General features: G+C 36.9%; 3 protein-coding genes across 3 annotated transcripts; 2 read left to right on the top strand and 1 right to left on the bottom strand.

Annotated features, from left to right (window-relative positions):
* Nucleotides 1-859: 859 nt before the first annotated feature.
* LOC147522690 (SNF1-related protein kinase regulatory subunit gamma-1-like) lies at nt 860-4,197 on the top strand. The gene is given in 7 exon segments (XM_086594751.1): nt 860-1,044; nt 1,268-1,471; nt 1,750-2,192; nt 2,542-2,763; nt 2,766-2,811; nt 3,160-3,337; nt 3,734-4,197. Coding segments are annotated over 6 exon segments (1,365 nt in total). The 5' UTR covers nt 860-1,044; nt 1,268-1,278; the 3' UTR covers nt 4,017-4,197.
* Nucleotides 4,198-5,576: 1,379 nt separating this feature from the next.
* Nucleotides 5,577-12,186, bottom strand: LOC147522689 (Small GTP-binding protein). Its single transcript, XM_086594743.1, is given in 13 exon segments — nt 5,577-5,921; nt 6,580-6,639; nt 6,746-6,886; nt 7,271-7,384; nt 7,761-7,832; nt 7,925-8,029; nt 8,129-8,196; nt 8,603-8,657; nt 8,817-8,973; nt 10,172-10,427; nt 10,430-10,456; nt 10,458-10,922; nt 11,772-12,186. Coding segments are annotated over 13 exon segments (1,995 nt in total). The 5' UTR covers nt 12,081-12,186; the 3' UTR covers nt 5,577-5,755.
* Nucleotides 12,187-13,964: 1,778 nt separating this feature from the next.
* LOC147522688 (ubiquitin-conjugating enzyme E2 2) lies at nt 13,965-19,243 on the top strand. Its single transcript, XM_086594737.1, has 6 exons — nt 13,965-14,203; nt 14,282-14,415; nt 14,501-14,526; nt 14,602-14,691; nt 15,855-15,943; nt 18,854-19,243. Exons 2-6 carry the CDS (start codon nt 14,291-14,293, stop codon nt 18,980-18,982), a joined length of 459 nt encoding a protein of 152 aa, XP_086450863.1. The 5' UTR covers nt 13,965-14,203; nt 14,282-14,290; the 3' UTR covers nt 18,983-19,243.
* The last annotated feature ends 897 nt before the right edge of the window (nt 19,244-20,140 follow it).

Below are 20,140 nucleotides of genomic sequence, written 5' to 3'. Positions count from 1 at the left end.
CAATGTTCATAGTCCTTTGGGTATGAACATTCAATGTTCACAGTCCTTGGGTATGAATATTCGATGTTCATAGTCTTTGGATATAAACATTCAATGTTTAGGGTTTATAGTGAACATTGATGTTCATAGTTAACGTATGAACATTTCGATGTTCAACGTCCATATAGTATGAATATTGATTGGGTATGAACATTCAATGTTCACAGTCCTTGGGTATGAATATTGATTGGGTATGAACATTCAATGTTCATAGTCTTAGGTATGAACATTCGATGTTCATAGTCCTTGGGTATGAACATTGATTGGGTATGAACATTCGATGTTCATAGTCTTTGGTATTTTGGGTATGAACATTCGATGTTCATAGTCTTTGGTCCTTTGGGTATGAACATTCAATGTTCATAGTCTTTGGGTATGAATATTGATTGGGTATGAACATTCAATGTTCATACATCAATATATTGTATAAGGTACATTCACCTATTTTGATATGAACAATCATTGTTCATACACCAGCAGAAAGTATGAACACTCATTGTTCATAGTAAAATGACAGAAAGAGTAAAATTGGAAAATATTTATTTTAAATCCGGGTCATTTGTCCTTGAAGGTTATTTTTCACGAAAGGGTATAACTGGTATTTAAAAAAAGTAAAATGGCCGGGCCAACTTATTTTGTCCATGAGAGTTATAAAATTTGAAATCGTGGGTTCGTGAGTTACTAATTGGTAGAATTTGTCCTTGTGAGTTACTCACCAAAAACCGTGTCCTCTACCCTCTTCATTTTCTCCAAAATTGGGTATTAGGCCCAATTTCTTTTCATTTTAACGTCAGTGCTGACTTATTCAATATATCTATCCAAGTTTCCAACACCTTCTACTCTCGACACATGTCATACGAATTGACACGTGTCACATGCAAACACTTGGAAGTAGAAGCCCGTTGTTTGTTTTGAGTGGATTGGTGTTCAACAAACGAGGCAGAAGACTATTAACTTAATAGCTACTCTCTAAGTCCGACTGAATTAAACGCTGCCTAAGCCACGGTATGTGATCATCAAGTTTTTATTTGGAATATCTGTTTAGTTTGATCATTTTATTTGTTCAATACTTCAATGTATCTAGTTATGTCATGTCTGCTTTGCTTTCACTTCTTTACTGCATTATCTTATTTAATGGTGAGGGGAAATTAAAGGGGGAATATATTGTCATGACTCGTGAGATTTAGAAAAAACTAAGATATATATATATATATCTTCGCATTTAAAGTGTGCAGTGACATGGCACAAACAGTAACCCAATCAAAAATGCAAGAGGGAAAGGCCAGTGCTAGTATAACTCTTCCAAGCTGTGATGCTTATTGGGAAACCATTCAGTCTAGGAAGAAGTTACCAAAATCTTTGCAGGAGTCTCTAACAAGTGCTTTTGCTCAAATTCCAGTTTCATCGTTCCCAGATGTACCTGGTGGAAAAGGTAATTTTGGTTCTTGTTATGGTTGGCAGTCATAAGGTTATTATATAATTCAGATAAGTTACATTAAATTTACACCACGTGCATTAGAAATGCACTGTCTGATCAATGTATGGTATGTGTCCATATATATTACTCGCGTGCTGCTTGTCTAATATATTTTGTTGAAAATAATTCCGTAGTCATGTTTGATGGAATTGAAATTAGTTTCAATGGTTCTTTAGGCCAGATTTATTTTTCCCTGCCTTTTTCAGATTCATAATGTATAGTCTGTTTTGCAGTAATAGAAATTCTGGCAGATACATCCGTGGCAGAGGCAGTAAAAGTTTTGTCTGAAGCCAACATCATGTCTGCTCCTGTTAGGAATCCAAATGCGGGAAATACTGCAGATTGGAGGGAAAGGTATATAGGTATGATAGATTACTCCGCTATCATTCTCTGGGTTCTGGAGAATGCAGAACTAGCTGCAGTTGCTTTGTCTGCGGGATCTGCAACAGCAGCTGGACTAGGTGCAGGTGCGGTCGGTGCTCTTGGAGCACTAGCAGTGGGTGCTACTGGTCCCATTGCAGTTGCCGGATTGACTGCTACTGCTGTGGGTGCAGCAGTGGCTGGTGGTATAGCCACAGATAAAGGAACTGGAAAAGATGGCCCAACTGCCGCCGGTAGTTTAGGAGGGGATTTTTATAATGTTATCCTTCAAGAAGAACCTTTCAAGTCCACCACGGTAAGCTTACTCGAGTCTTGCGTAGAGAACTTGCTACTTTATAAAATCACTTACCTAGTTACCTGCATAGATGATATATCTCAATGAGTACCCAGGACATAGATTCAAAATTGTTTCTGAAAATGAAACCCGTAATGTTAGTTTTAGGGATGCTCTGTAAATCCTTTGAAAAGAAAAGAAACAAATTCTTTCATTCGTCCAACCTTTCCTCGGTATGTATTCCTTTAGCATTTTGGTCTACCCTTGTTTTTATGTGTTGCAGTGTTGTTTAGTTGCATTTTATATTCCATCTTGTGATTGGTGTGGCCTCTTCCTATATTTTTGTAATCAATATGTCCTTGTATTTTAGGTCAAGCAAATCATAAAATCCTTCAGATGGGCTCCTTTTCTTCCTGTTGCAACTGACAGCTCCATGCTGAGTGTCTTGTTGTTGCTATCAAAGTACAGATTGAGGAGTGTGCCCAGTATCGAGACAGGAAATCCTTTCATTAAGAATTTTATTACCCAGTCAGCAGTGGTGCAAGGTCTCCAGCGATGCAAAGGAAGGGACTGGTTTGATTACATTGCAGGTTAAGCCCAATATCTGATTTTGGTCTTCCTTTTACGTCATTATGAAGAGGTGAGTTACTACTATATGGGTTTAGTGGTCCATCAGTCAATGTTTCTTGGCACTTCCGGCTCACTTTGTTTGGCAAAGAAGCTCTAACAGCAACCTTTTGAATTATGGTGCCTATCACATAAACTGCTGAAACCATATGTCAGGAACCCCTTATTAGGGTCATGGTTTATTTGTCTATCCTATATATAACATAATCACTGCATCATCTTCTGCATGCTCTAGCACTAAGGCATTTAAAATCAACTATTCATGTCAAGTTACGTGTATATGCTATATACAGGCAACTCCAACTTTTCACTTCATCACTTGCTATTAAATATGATTCTGATGGAGGTTATAACATGTGAGATCAGGTCATCAGCATCAAAGGCAGTGATCTGATTTTGGAAGCTTTCAAGCGCATGAAGGAACACAAAATCGGTGGCCTACCCGTTATAGAAAGCCCCGGCCAGAAGCTCATTGGAAATATAAGCATAAGGGATATTAGATTCTTATTGCTCCAACCTGAGCTTTTCTCCGCTTTCAGGTATAATCTGTTCAACAAGAGTGTTTTTGGGTATGAATATTTTGAATTTCGCCAATAAGTGCTCGTATAATGTCAATGAGAACCTAAGAGTTTCCACAAGTACCAATTGAACTCAACGTACTTATAGTACTACTTAATAGTACTTAAATAACTTCTTAGACAGAATTCGTTTTCTGAATATCTTTGTCATGTACCAATTATTAGTACTGGATTTCAACATCTACAATTTGAACTATTTCTTTTAAATACATCACTGCACCTTCAATTGCATAGCTCATAGATGTTGCTTCTTTTGTAGAAGAAACTTATCTCTACATTAGACAGTGTGTTATCTACACCTGGATCATTTTTTGTTTCTATTGTAATGGCTTTCAAACTTCTCCTTTTTTCATGCAGGCAGCTTACTGTAATGGATTTTATGAAAATCATAGGATCGACAACTTTAGAATCTGGAAAAGTTTCCCCACTTGTAAAATGCAAATTTGACTCGAGCCTGGGGAGTGTGATAGATAATCTTGCTTCCAATCAAGTTCATCGAATTTACATAGTTTCTGGCCAAGAAGATAGTGTTGTTGGGGTCATTACACTCAGAGATGTGATTTCCTGTTTCATCGTTGAGCCACCAAACCACTTCAATAATTACTTTGGACTTACTGTCAGAGAAATGGTGCACAACTGAAACGTTTTGTGGTGAATTGTAATTTTTATTCTTGTTCATATTTATAGACAGATTGGAGTGTTGTATATCTGCAACTGTGAGGCCAACTATTCTCTTAATAACGAGTGACAAGTGTCATAGAGCCTACATATGTGAGATGGTTTATTCATATTTATTAATTTTGACAGAACTTTTAATGGTCCTTTTTGTTTCCTTGGCCTTCAGAAAAACTCGGTACGTAACTTATCTCGATTTGAAACCATGTCAGACTACCTCTATCTGCTAGCTAATGTGAGTGCTGAGATGGGTTGCTCACTTACTCTTGGGCAGTTGTTCGGTTGCACAGTAGTTACATAGCCTGAAGTCCGGGACAAAGCATACTCAATATGCTGAAACATGTGCACTCGAGAATTGTGGACGTGGTCCTGCACAATCGCTAGGAATAGGAAGCATTGGCTGCTGGTATTCGAGCGCACCTTTGATTGAAGTATAGTCCAAAGAAGCATTGTCTATTTAATGGTCTTGCGACCTTCCATGAAGAGTAGCCCACTGCCCATAGCCTAAAAGCATACCTCTTTTAAATAAATTTTTGTTCATACTAGAATCAAATATTCAAATGCCTCACTATTTCGATGCAACTAGAAATCCAAGCTTCCAAGTTCCATCTCCATGTCATTTGTTGGACCCTTGCCTTCCATTTGCTCCCATTCTCCCATCAAGCAACCAACTCGGAAACTTACAACATTTTCGATTTTTATAGGTTTTATTCATCATTTCATTTCTACTTTAAAGCAAGACCCAAAATATCGAATTCGGTGAATATTTCGATATACTCAAAAACCGATATATATCGGAAATATAGGAGATATCTTTTTTTTGTTGACCAGTCAAATTTTTGTTTTGTATGTCGATATATCGGAAATATTGTCGATTATATTAGAAATATCGCCAATATATTGGTCAAAGTCAACAAATATTTGGTCAAAGTCAACAATATGAGTCAAATTCAACAACTTATATTGTATATATATTGTATATATCGATCGATATATATCGTTATATCGGAAATTGCGATATATATCGGGAAAAAAATTAATATTCGGTTGAGATATATCGAATATATCCATATCAGTATACCAAAAAAATGATATATATCGATAATATATCAAATATATCAGCGATATTTTGAGCCTTGCTTTAAAGCAGTAGTACAATACTTTGGTTTTTCAACTAACATGTCCATTTTCATCAATATAAACAGCAACATTCCATTACTTTTGAAAGTCGGGGGCGCGTCGTCCCTAGCTAACCGTAGAATGTAAAACTTTGGATACAAAATAAGGCTGGTCGCTGGAATTTCTGTGAACTTACGAATGGACAACAGAATACACCTAATATTTGGATACAGAGTAATGGTTTGTCTTTTCAAAGAGAAGGTTTTTAAGCCTTTGATGTTTGCCGATGCAAGCTTTGCAATTGGGGCCCTAACACATACAAGGCTTGTGACCTAACATATACAAGGCTCGTGACGCGAGGACAACAGCTTGAATAAAGTTGAAGAAGGTAAATCAGTATAGAGGATTATGCTTGAAGGGCTTTTCTCTTTATTAGTGGGGAAGGAAAAATGTTCCACTATTTTCACTGAGAGAACAAAAAGAACTTCTCAGCGTTCTGATATTCCAAAAAAATACATCTTTGAAACGAAAAATTAATTTTACAATCACTTACAAAATTGTTTGGTTCCCTTCAAGGAGCATTCATTAGGAGACCTTCAACAACTCATGAAAAGCCTCTTGAGGTACATCAACAGAACCAACACGTTTCATACGCTTCTTACCTTCCTTCTGCTTTTCTAGTAGCTTCCTTTTCCGGCTAACATCCCCACCGTAGCACTTAGCAAGAACATTCTTCCTCATAGCTGAAAGCCTGCAGAAACATTCATAAAAACTCATAAATTTGACAATCATCTTATGATACTACTCATTCATGATTCACCATCATTTAGCATAACCAGAACAAATAACTATTTTCTAAAAAGATCCCACCCAATCTTCTCAACACTAAGCAAACAAAAAATCTGATTCTTAAGAAACAACTATAACGGATATTGACAAGAAAACAACCAGAGAACTATAACATAATTAGGCCATGGAAGAAAAAATGGAGAATAAAAAAATGTATGCTTTAAGAGTAATAAACAACACATCATATTTCCTGTGATCCAAATTATTAGTTAAACAAATAGAAGTAAACAATTACGTGGAATTATAAAGTATATTTTCAGAGAGAGAGATCTGAAATAAACAAACGACAAAAGCAGCAGATGGGGGTTAGAACACTCTTGATCGTCCACCGACTGAGTAAGAATTTCCGGTGGATCTTATCAATCAGACGACATGCATGGTTGACCAACCCTTTTCTTTTCTATTCTAGTTGATTCCACATTGGGCATATAGGTGAGTCTTATTCCTCATTTTAAAACAATACAAAGACAGAAGAAGAAATAATAAGAAAATAACTAATACAAGTATTAACCAAGATGACAGCAGAAAAACGTTTGTTAAGAAACTTCTGAGCTACTTACGTCTCCCTTGCAATAATCTTTGAACCAATCGCAGCCTGTATAATTATCTCGAACATTTGCCTGTCCAGTATCAGGAAAACATTTTAGGTTTATGACAAAAAGAAGCCATCAAGGATGACGAAGTAAAACTTGTAGATAAAATCGAAATAGCTAGGCAAGGTTAAACCTATCAATGAATTTCTTCAGCTTATCCACCATTTCACGGCCAATCCGCTGGGCCTTTAAATTGTGAACAATGGTCGCCATTGCATCAACTGGTTGCCCATTCAGAAGGATGTCAAGCTTCACCAAATCAGAGGTTTGGTAACTGTTAAGAGAAAATCCGTAAGAATAGGGTAACGTTAGTCTTCTTGACTGCTGTCCTAAAATTGTATCAAAAGCAAAATATGAAACCATGGTTGTGACGCCTGTTATGTTAAAATCACAACTTAGGGACACCATTGAGTCACCTCAATGGGAAAGACCACTGCTGAGTTTTTGGTCAGCACAGCTGGACCAACATGTAAAAGGATGGATTTCAAGTGGACAGCTATTCTACAACTATGCCAAATCCATGCAAAAAAATCTTGACACAAGATCATAAGAGGTCATCATTAATATGGCCAAAGAGGAAGTTATTTGAACAGAACAAGGGGAATGTCATGCTCTGCAAAAAATAGGTTGGTTGAGAGAGAGATAGTCTCAAACTTACTCTGCATCCTCGTAATCAAATGAGGCATATCCCGATGTTATACTCTTCAACTCATTATAGAAGTCCACAACAATTTCCCTCAATGGAATCCTATACTTCATAAAGGCCCGTTGGCTGCACAACAGAATTTGATAATAAAAACAGTGAAAATATTTCAGTTTAAGATAAGCCGGTTCTTATTATCTTCTATAGTAATCACCAACAGTGATGTTATCAGGAAAAATGGCACACATGTGGGAGTTCGAACCAAACTCTACTGGTGACACCCGAGATCTCCTCAGGTTCAAAATCAGGCCTTGAATGATTGTTATAGCAAAACTGATAATTCCTTTTCATAAATCAACAATTTGGTACATTGCACCAATCAAACAGAGTGAGGTCCCAAGTGGAACACAAAATTGTTGGCAAGGACTTCACAGTCCATTGTAACATCATATGTATCATTCCAAAGTAACATTTTATTACCTTAACATGGAATTATGGAACTTACCTATCGATAAATGAATACTCCAGTTGCTGGCCTCTCCGATCAGAGCAAAGAGTTATAACAGGACCCACATATCTTCAAATAAATGACAAGTAGATTGAATGAAAAAGCCTTTCATATTGTTTGCAAATAAAAATGTCGAATTAAAAAGGGCTATCTGAGCTTACTCACTAGGAATAATAATTGTAGCCATTACAGTTGGTTCCCAACACGCTGTCACACGTTTCCCAGGAGTTAAAGCTAGTGCTGCAGGATTTTGAACCTGTACTTTGCTAAACCAAAGCCACCGCACATTGTCAAACAAAATTAATTTGAATCATATCATGAGATGGAACTACACAATTTCACATGGTACAGGCAGAATTCTGTACCTCCCATCAGAAAATTCGAATATGTACGGGACAGTTGGAGTTGTAGAAATCACACGAGCTCCATGCTCCTGTATGACCGATATGCATTTAGGCACAAAAAATTCTAATTTTTTTACAAAGTAAATAGACATTCTGATAGATAATTGATAAAAGTGATATTATAATGTTTAACATTCAGTTGCCACAAGGAGAGCTAGCTAATTAGGATTTAACCACAAACTAATCAACAAATAAATTTTGAGTCTCAGTAAAGAAAATGTTAATTACCTTCACCTTGAGTCCCATTCAGTACCCTACTAATAGCATCTTGGGGTTCAATTCAAATACTGTCAACTTAATCTGATTATCATTTTTATTTTATTTTTCAAAGAGATTTGTGTTTTCCTATAAAATGGCAGCCACATCCCCTTGCAGTACTTGACCCTATAATATTAAGAGCTTTATGAGTAAGAACAGAAAGAATGGGCACCATACTTGTTCAAGCAGCTGATGGAAAACATCCATGTGGAGTAAACCCAGGAAGCCACACCTGTAAACAGAAAAAAGTAATAAGCATAACCAAACTATTTCATGAAGCTAAACTTGGCTGAAAAAATAATAAAAATAATCAATCCTTGTGTTCAACCACAACTCTGACAAAGACCCTACTTAAATTAGTGATAAAACCACATTAGGTAGCTCTCTAAACCTGAAGCCGAGACCAAGTGCCGTGCTACTCTCTTTAGCAACAGAAACACTGGCATCATTGCAAGTGAGTCTCTCTATTGCATGATTAAGAGCTTCAAAATCAGATCCATCGGCAGGATAAACACCAGAAAACACCATGTGCTTTGCAGGCTTGAAACCTGACATAACGGGAAACACATCAAGATTCTAAGTTACATTGACATGGATACGTGTGTCCGTATCCGACACGGATATGAAGTGTCTGACACGGTAAAATATAAAAAATTGAGGTATATCACATATAGAGTGTCAGTGTCATGTCCGACACAGATTATTTTTAAAATATGGTGAATCCATGAAACATAGAATCAAGACGAAAAGATATCAGAACCAATCACTGATGCATAATGGAAACAAATAACAGGAGGAGAACCAACAGAGTCCTTGACCAAGTCATACCAACACCTACAGAACAACAACCTCAAAGAATTCTAAGGAATGTTAGGAGATGCAGTGCACATGAATTGTAGGAGACCAGGACGGTGACGGATTCCTACTCATAGAAAAAACTAAATATAAAATGACCCTCGCCCCTCTTTCTGAGCTGTACACTATCAAGTTCATCATAGATACAGAAAGACAGGTACCATTTATGATAACACGTCCTAAATAGCATCAAAAAGGCGATAAAGAAAAGAAACTTCTGGAAAATAGATCCCTGTATAACAAAAAAAAGCAATGAATAGCCAAACATCAGAAAGGATGTACCCTCAAGTCACACCACTCCTAACACCAAATGAAAAGAATCCCAATGTCCTACTGATATCTACAATCTGATTAGGAATCAAGTGCTTAAAGTTGCACTCCAGCTGCTCAAAAGAGCAACAAACGAAATGATACTCCAGGAAATGTCTCTGAGTCTGAGGGAAGGCCAAGTAGGTCGGAGAACCTGCACCGACCCTGGGAAAGTCCCAGTTGATTTGATGATATACATGCAATTCTCAAAAGAAGTCGTGGGATAGGGATGCGGTAAACACATTTCTCATACACCAGAGAGTTGAGGTACCCACGACACACCGATAATTTTAAGTAGCAGCTAGACAAGTAGCAGGTAACTTAGTGGTAACCACTACATGTAATTAATATAGGACTGTAGCACTTTCCACTTCATGCCACTAATAATATGAAAAATAAACTTAAAATGAATCAACCTGACGCCAGAAATCAGGAGAGGAGGCAAGTCTTTACTTTTTATTTTCCATTTCTCATATACAAAACTAGCTAGAAAAGCTGCAATACTTCACAAGAACATAGAAATGTAGGAGATGGTGATATATGTTTGCACTTGCACAACAATAAAATTAAGGATAGAAATACCTGGAAGAGGCTCTACGATGCATTTATTATGAAACAGAGTATCTCCAACACGTGCCTCTTTGGTTGAGCGCATGCCAGTAACAATATAGCCCACTTGTCCAGTAAAGAGCACTCCAGTAGATTTCAGTTCAGGATGCATGAATCCAACATCCAAAACTTCGTAAGTTTGGCCAGTTGCAACTGATGAAATCTTAGCCCCCTTCTGGAGAGCACCATCAACAACTGCAACGTGGCAGATCACTCCCTTGTATTAAATTAGTAATAGGAATCCAACAAAAGCATCCGTGAAAGGCAAACTACTTTTTCCTGGAGGAGGAGGTATTCTCTCTATAACAGCCGGAAGTACATGCTCAAGGCCCTGACCAGTTTTGGCAGAAGTCAAGAGAGCATCTTCAGGGTCAAGATCAAACATGGATTTCAGCTGAGCCTTGATACGATCAGGATCAGCAGTTGGCTGGTCAATTTTATTTATGATGGGAATTATTGTCAGGTTAGATTCAAAAGCAAGATAAAAATTAGCAACAGTCTGAGCCTGGACACCTTGGGCAGCATCAACAACCAAAAGGGCACCTTGGCAAGCTGCAAGAGACCTTGACACTTCGTAGCTAAAATCCACATGACCAGGTGTGTCAATGAGATTTAGCAAAAAACTTGGTGGGTCTCCTGTATCAGAAATATCAGAACCGTAGTTGTGACTGTGAAACATTGTTGCTGTCTGAGCTTTAACTGTTATTCCCCTTTCCCTCTCAACCTAAGGAATACAAGGATGGCAATTAGCTAAACTTCTAAACAAAGAAAAATGAATGAAGAAATAAGGCAAAGAACAAGGGGAAAAATAAGAAAGATAATAAAGTCTTGAAAACATTTTACTAGTTTAAAAGTGCATCGAGACGAACAATAAGGTCTAGGCAAGACGTCTGTTGTGCTGGTCAGCTGAGTCTGTCTGAGACTATAATTTCGAGATTTAATAGATTTTGAAGGTCAATTCACCCTCACAAAAGCACATGGAAATTCCTAGGCTTAATCAAGCTAAATTTGTAAAACCAACCATTGTTTTAGCGACAAAAAGGAGGTCCTAATGTGGCAAAAGAAACAGTTTATTCTAATATTCAACTACACATTCCAGTGAAACTTATTCGAGGGAATTGAGGCCAAGACGTTTTGACAATCTGAAAAGCTTAATTCTATACTAAAGCATCTCATTTCCTATATCTGTAGGCTAAAGGACACTTCTATACTAAATCACTAAGCATCCCAATTTAGACGAGACAGGTACGAAAAATGGGATCCACTTCAATAACATTCTTCATTCTTGGCTAGTACAACAACCCATGTCGTATCTAGAGCTCCTCCTCGTATAATTCTCTTTTCGGTTCTTAACTAAAATATCCGCTCACCAATTAATCAACAATACACTAATCAAGCTTTATTAAACAACCATACAAATCTATTATACCCCTCCCACATATATAAGCCTGCCATACATACCAATGTTTCTAAAATGCACTATACAACTAATAATATAACATCCCTACACACCATGAATCAAAACAACAATTTAAATTACCCAATGCTTGAGCTCAAAACAGTATGAATATACCTGCAACTTATCAAGATACTGAGGCTGCCCAAGTCCACGTTTAATAGTCCCAGTAAGTTCCAAAAGCCTGTCAGCAAGTGTAGACTTGCCATGATCAACATGGGCAATGATAGAAAAGTTTCTTATCCTATCAGTTGGATATAAACTCAAATCAACATTGTTTTCTTTACTGTTTGTTCTTGGGTGTGAACAAAATGAACGTTCTTTTAATAAACCAAAGTAGTAACAAGACCATTTCAGTCTACTACTTAAAGATAAGTAATTTGATTGGTTGAGTGTTTTTGAGAGACGGGTTAGAGAAGTAGCCATGTTTGGTTTTGTGAAAATGAGGTGAGGCCTAGTTGTTTGTTATTAAAGTTTGCATTTTTAGGAGGAGTTTTTTTTTTTTTGTTTCGAGAAAGGAGGAGGACTGCCACGTATCATGTTTGTGCGGTGGTGATTTTGTTGGTCCAGATTTTTGTCGATATAGATTTTGAAATTTGGTGAAATACATGAATTTCCAGCAATTAGACAGGGAATACCGGAATAAAACCTCAGATAACGAAATGTATGTTAGTATGTAGATACCACTACAAATCGGAGATATCAGCCATGCTAATATATTTTCAGAATACCCTGAGTCATGATAGAACCGATTTGTACCACAAAATTTTAAATTTGGGCCTTGGGAGGGGGATGCAACTATGCAAGACACTCCATTGCTCACAAATTCTCCCACCACAACTGACCATTGTAATGTAGAACAGGGGCGTTAGCTCACAAATAATCTAAACTAGTATACTGCTAAGCAGTGGGGGCGTGAGCGGAGAGGGAGGAGTAGAGATTGAGAGTGCGTGGAGAGGGAAAGAGAGAGGGACGAAGAGAAGAGATGAGAACAGACAAAAGCCAACCAAACACATTTTTGTCCGCGTACCCCCCTCCCCCCTCTGCGTAGAATGTTCGCTCCGCTCACTTGATAATCGTTCTCAAATCGAGAAACGATGAATACAAATTGGATCATTTAACTAATAATCAACTAGAATAACATTAATTAATAAACAAAAAATGTCTTTTCTCAAACCTAACAAACGGCCTTGTATAGGCAGAAGTAAAAGACTAAATAGTCTTTTGTGCTACACACAAAACTCATGGCTTAGAAAATTGAGTAGGCACCACTTAAGATTTTTATGTTTTTATAAAAAAAATATATAGTTTGGTTATTTTATCTTACGTTCCATTAAATCAATGTGCCTTTTCAATGTTGACAAATTTTAAATTTTCATTATTTTCCATAAAATTGAACGAATGGCTATATTAAAATGAGCGATTGAATAATTTCATTAAAACTTTTGTTTTGATTTCAACTGTAATAATGTGAAAGAAAATATTATAAATTTGATTCGTAAATTATTATGAGATTGTTTTCATATTGGGGTTCCTCCAAACTTTGATAAAGTTTATAATTCAATCAATTATTTTTTAAATATAAACTAAATAAATCAATGAGTATCTTTAATTAGTAATAAATTTTATAAATATTTCTTGTCTGATTTTAAATATTAGAAAATTTTGTAAAAAAAAAGTGTATTTTGATTATTAATAAGCCATTTTAAAATATTATTCTTTTTAGTTTTAATTATAGAACCTGTTTGTTTTGTGGTCAATGTGTGGTACCTTTGGTAAAATTAGTGGTTATTATATATGAAAACTCTTAAGGCTGAGTCCAATGGCTCCCTATCCCTTTAAAAGTAGTGTTAAAAGTCGATAAAGTAAATTTAAAATCAATGAAATAGAAATTTAAAAGTCGATAAAGTAAAATTTAAAAGTCGATAAAGTAAAATTTAAAATCGAAAGATTTTTTTATCTCTATTTTACTTCTATTATTATAAAATAAATAGATAAGAAAAAAATCTTCGATTTTAAATTTCTACTTTATCGAACTTTTTCATTTATTTTCATTGATTTTAAATTTCTACTTTATCGACTTTTAACACTATTTTTAAGGGGATAAGTGAGCCATCGACTCAAACTAAACTAGAAAATAAAAACGGACGTTCAGATCATTACTACTGCAGATGGGCCCCATATAGTCAAACGGGGCCTAAACCTTTAAAGCCCACAATCAACTCGTACACCATGTCAAAAAAGTCCAACCGAAAAAATCCGTCCAGATACATTGACGTAAAAAAGTAGAAGAGTAGCAGTAGTGCCAGCAAGCAAGAAAGAGATGGGGACGGCTGAGCGCGTCAATCCAATCAGTACAACTAAAAAAATATATATATATAACCCACCTTTTTCTCCTTCTTTCTTTCTCTCTCTTCACATTCACAGGCTCGATCCAATCGGTCTGTCGACATGAACCCCGCTTCTATATCTATATAAATAAATAAATATAAAACGTTTCCTTCTCCTTGTTGTTTTCCAACAAAACCCTAGCTCAACCCCGACATCTGGTTTGTTTTTTTTGTTTTTTTTTTTTTTAATTATTATTAAATGTGCTGCCTTTTTAATATAATTGTATTTGTAATTAGCTCGGGAGGATGTCGACACCTGCAAGAAAGAGGCTGATGAGGGATTTCAAGAGACTGCAGCAAGATCCACCTGCAGGTATTAGTGGTGCTCCTCAAGACAACAACATTATGCTTTGGAATGCTGTTATATTCGGGTGAGATTTTTGATACTTTTTTTTATAAATATATTTGTAAATTTGATTCTGTATTGCTGATATGTTTTCCCTACTCCAATTGCAGACCAGATGACACTCCTTGGGATGGAGGTGACTCAATTTAGTATATATTGTGTGGTATCACGAGTTTCTATGTGCTAATACTGACTTTTACTTTTACTTCAGGTACGTTTAAGTTGACTCTTCAGTTTTCAGAGGATTATCCAAATAAGCCACCAACTGTGCGGTTTGTTTCTCGGATGTTCCATCCAAATAGTAAGTTGGGATTGACAAGTCCTTGTTCTATCATGTTATCGTCTAATGTTTTCATATATCCAAAGTCTTTACTGTTGAAAAACTTATGTTGGCCTTCCTGATTGTACATGAGCACTTATGAACTAGAGCAATGTTTTAAAAGAAAGCACTATGCGGTAGTCGGGCGGTGGGAGAGCGCCTAGACGCACTAGTGCTAAGCAATTTGTTTTTCTCATGTATATATATAATTTCATGATATTCTAAACAATTTTTGACAAGGTTGTACACCTTCAGATGAACTGATTTTTTGTGAGGGTGATCTTTATTGTCGGGAGAACATCTCCACCGAAAATCAGCTTCTAATTAATCGTATTTAGTGGTGGAGTAATTTTGGAGTCACTTTAAATGGAGTTCATATAACCATCCCCTACTTTTCAAATTTTATAAAAAAAAAATACAATAATTCAAATATTAAAATGCAACCAAAGTACTTAAAGAAAAGGTATAAGAGTTCAAGAAGATGGCAAGTGAACTGGTTGAGTTGAATAGAGAGAAGATAGGACTGAAGAATATGATCTATTGTGAGAGGGATGAAGTGAAATATAATCTCTTTTGATCCTTTAACCCCTTGTAGTGGACTTTTTTGCTTTTAAATTTCATTGAGCTATGGTCTTTTAAAACCATTTTAAAATCTTAATGTGCTAAAAAAAAGGCTGACTAAACTGCCTAGAGGCCGATTAGTCCTCCTGGCTCAACTAGTCGGCCCTCCTAGACCCACCTAATTAGCCCACTGTTTGTCAACGGATTCTATGCCTAGGCAATTCGACTGGGCACTGGCTACTCGGCTGCAGTATTTTAGAACACTGAACCGGAGACTTTTAGGTATTTGCCAATATTCATTATTGATGTCATGGTATATCTAATGGTAATTCTAGAGTCAATGGAAGGCTGAGAGAAAGAAAACTTGGTCTTTGGTATTTTGGCTTTGAAAATCCCTGAATTTACTTAATTGATGTTGTGTGATACTGCGATATTCATATGTTACTATGTATGGTCTTTTACAGTTACACCCCCCTCTTCCCCTCGTTTCATTCTACCTTGTTTATTGCGTCTCTCTCTTTATCTTACTGGTGAAGATGTTGAAATTCAACCTTTTGTATTATAACATTTATGTTATTATCCAGTTTATGCAGATGGGAGTATTTGCTTGGATATTTTACAAAACCAGTGGAGCCCCATCTATGATGTGGCTGCTATACTTACGTCTATTCAGGTATGTTTTGGAGTCATTTCAGTAATTTTATGATATTTAGTTGGTTTATCTGTCTCGAAATATATGTTAAACCATTCCTCTTGGTTAGTATATATATAGTAAATATCGTAGACATTTTAATATATCAGACCATTCACTTGGGAAGGCATTTGAATCAGTATATTCAATAATTGGAATCGGGTGGATCAGTAGATGAGAAAATGATATACATCCATTGAATAATGAGTACACTTTTTCATTTTTCATTTTTCATTTTTCTTTTTGCATATGAGTTCGCACGTTGAATCTCTGTTACATAACATTTTCTTACCAATTATTGGGGTCTACCTGTGATTTGAATTTAAACACCACCTTCTAATCTGGTAGCCATTCTATTTTTTTGAGGTGTATCATTCTGACGCAGAATTGCAATAAAACGAATTCTCAACAAAACTTCATTCATTTCAATCCAAAAACTGATATGGCCAAAGGCTTACATGTTTATTTATAGCCTTAGAGGGCTTACAATTTAGAAACCAATGGAAAAGGAAACTAAAACCAATACCTAATTTCATAACTAGAAACAACCTAAAAAGAAAGTAGCCTAATTAGAATTATTAATCCTAAATCACATCACAGTGTTTATTACTTTCATCTCCGTTTTGGTTTAACATAGATAAAGTAGGTGTACATGCCTAGGTGCTCAAGGCGCCGAGTTAGTGAAAATTGTTGTGGCTTGTTGTCAAAGGCGTTGCCCTGCAAGGTGCCAGTTGGGTATCCCAGCGCCTCGCCTCGCCCCTCAGACAATATAGCTACTACATTTTTATAATTTTTTGGTAGAGCTCAAGTATTTCCTGATATACGGGAGATTTGGGTGAAAGAAAATACAAGGTATTATATAGCTAGTTGAGTAGTTGGAGCTGGCAATGGTAAGAATTAAGGGTCTTGTTTTCTAGTCGAGGAGTTCCTTGTCATACTGCTCTAGTGTCCTCCCCTACTGTAAATACTTTATTTTTTCTTTTTGTTTGGGGGGGGGGGGGGGGGGGGGGGGTGTCTGTGCAATATGATTGTGGTTTGGCTGTGGGATGCTGTAACTGTTAATGGCAAAGTTTGGTTTAGTTTTTTTTTTCCTTTGAGTAGAACTAGGGGTTAGGCACTAAATGGATAATAACACCATTTTTATCCTCATCCACAATACTAGATAGTCTAGTATCCATGGGAGGGCAAGCATAAATACAAGCACCTGTAGAATCTAAGCCAGCTAATTAATCAGCAATGCGATTTGATTCCCTATACACGAGTAAAAGTAATACTAACAAATTCCTGTACCAGGATAAAAATGGCTTCAACCAAGTTAACACAGTACCAAGGTGGGGCTTCCCACTTCCTCAAAATGTGAACTGCTCTCAAGGAGTGAGTTGCCACAAGCCCACAATTACCTTTCTTTTATCCAACATCAAACATCCTTGTAGACCTAGGTGGATTGCCTTTAACTCCTGCACCAGCACAGAATTCATCCCTCCTGAGTTGGTGAATGTCAATAAAACATGTCCTTCACTATCTCTGATCAGGCTTACTCTACTTCCCTTGTCAGAAACAGAACCATCTGTGTTTAGTTTTGCTATCCCTTCCTCCTGCTGGTACCATGTACGGGGAATAGGTGCTTTATTCTTGTATTCCACCATGATGTTCAGTCCAGACAGTAATGATCTAGCTTGGTGTGAATCCTTGACATTGCTCAGTTTGCCCTGTATGTAGGTCCTGAGCTCACTAACAATGTTGTTTCTGACCACATGCCATGGTTGTCTTGAGCCTGCAAATCTTCTCGAGTTCCTTTCCTGCCATATGAAACTGACAACAGCACAAACATATACTTTGTGGATCTCAGCCACTATATCATTGGTGGATACCCTAAAAATATCATGTCATTCAGTATTAGAATCTATATCAACTACATTTAGACCAATTAAATGCTTCACACTAGTCCATATTGATTTACCTTAATGGCAAGTAAAGAATAAGTGGAGAGAGTTCTCTCTAGAGTCATTACACGGGCAACATGGGCAACATGTGGAGGAATGGAGAATCTTCTTTTGTATCAGTCTGTCTTGTGTTGGCAAGCTACTCGAGAACAACTGCCAGCAGGTAAAAGAGTGCCTGGTTTGCCCCACACTAGATTGCACCACCTGACTTTAACTCTTGAGAATCTAAGAGCAGAATAGGCAGATTTAAAAGAGAAAGTACCCGAAGGATTAGGGCTCCAGTTGACCCTATCCTCAACTAAACAAATTTTTTCTCAGTATAAAGTATCATAGTTTTCGATTCACCATGAGGGAGATTATGTACCTTTTCATTCCACGTACCATCAGTTATGAGCTCACTAACCTTGGAGTTCAGTGGTAGATCTAACAAGTCCTTGGCATTGTGATTCTCAATGAGAATGGAGTGGTGACACCACGGGTCTTACTCTCACCACAGAGAAGTAGAAGTGCCAGTTGCTATTCTGTAGCTAATAAACCTCATAGCAGTTCTTTCTTCTAGCACATTTAAGCCACACCCAAGAACAGTCTTGAGGCACTCATTGTCCAGAAGTTACCAGCTTTAACATGGTGTTTCCAAACCCAGTCAACCCATAAACTGGAGATGTTGAAGTCTTGAAGATAGCTACTTCATGCATGAATGTTTGAATTTACTACTCACATTGGAGTGAAAAGTATCAAAATTCAGTCTTATTCCTTTAGGATGTTGAATTTTGACATTTGAGAAGCAGCTTGTTCTTTAGAATGAGCTTAGAAAACATGAATAAGAATGTTCTGCAACATATTTTTCTTTTAACCAATTTCTGATTACACAAATTTCAGTTTTAATGTGCCTATATTCTGCAGAGTGCCACTATATGTTGACTTACAAATGCTCATTGTTATAATGCAGTCCTTGCTCTGTGATCCTAACCCGAACTCTCCTGCAAATTCTGAAGCAGCACGTATGTTTAGTGAGAACAAGCGTGACTACAACAGGAGAGTACGTGAAGTTGTTGAGCAAAGCTGGACAGCCGACTAAGTTTGATTGTAGTAGGGTGCTGTGAAGCCTTTGTCACGCCTTGTTTGCGTACCATTAAGCACATCAAAACTATTTATTACTGAATTCATTCTGATGTTAATCATATGTTTGCTTTACAATTCTGAGGATGAGTGTTCGGTCGCTTAATCAGATTCTTTTCTGACATTTTGGATTCCACGTGTGGTTGCTTTTTTGTATATAGAATTTCATGTATCACGTGAAATATTATTGACAATTTCTGAACGTGTTTTATTGTGATAATAGTTGCTTATATGTGACCAAAGTTGATGTAGTAGAGATCTCAATGCAGTATCTGTTGATGATTGTAGAACTCCTAACTGAGCTATGCTCAATTTAGTTGACCCTGGACTCTGGATTTATGACCATTGTTTAGTGCGCAATGCATAAGATGACTTGTGAAAACGATTAGGCTATAGTCTAGAAACCGGCTTCCCACTAATCTATTTATGCTAGTCAGAGGGTGTTGAGATTGTCATTGCTTTACACTGGATTAATGGCCCCGACTCTGTTGGACATGAGCAACCTTCTGGATAGACAGCCCTGGACTCTTTGTTGGACATGAACAGACCTTTAGGGTCGACTGTCTTGGTTTCACACTTTTACACCGTTTCTTCCATCTAACTTTGCCCTAGTTTTAAATCTGAACAGCTTCATTGCTGCTACAATAAGGGACATTCACTATGCGTGTACAAAAAATTTGAATTTAACTTCTGTGTGGATTTCTTGGGATAAAGGCTGTCCACAAACTTATTCTGTTGGATTTAACATGATTGGTTATCTTAGGAGCTTCTGTAGCTAATTTTGCAAGCTTCTTTTGGTTATTCAAAACCATTGGGACAATTTCATTAGAGGGGTTGGGTTGTCTGAAAATCTGTTTTTCTCATGTTCATAGGGAGGGAAATTAAGCAGCTGAGAGAATTAGATTTACTTGTCTTTCTGTGATATCTGCTTTCCGAATACTTTTGACAGAATTCCATATTACAGGATTTCGTTACATATCTCAAGTAGCATGAAAGCACACCCCCACTGCGGCAACTGTTCCCTAAAGAACCAGAGCTTAACTTCTAGGCATATATGCCAGTTACTCAGTGCAGAGTGTTGTGCTCGTTCTCACACTTCTCATTTTTGTAATTGAAT

This window comes from Coptis chinensis, chromosome 1 (genome assembly GCF_015680905.1).
Source record: "Coptis chinensis isolate HL-2020 chromosome 1, ASM1568090v1, whole genome shotgun sequence".
Classification (NCBI taxonomy): domain Eukaryota; kingdom Viridiplantae; phylum Streptophyta; class Magnoliopsida; order Ranunculales; family Ranunculaceae; genus Coptis; species Coptis chinensis.
The sequence above is the reverse complement of the archived record's forward strand: the minus strand, read 5'-3'. Positions and strand labels throughout refer to the sequence as shown.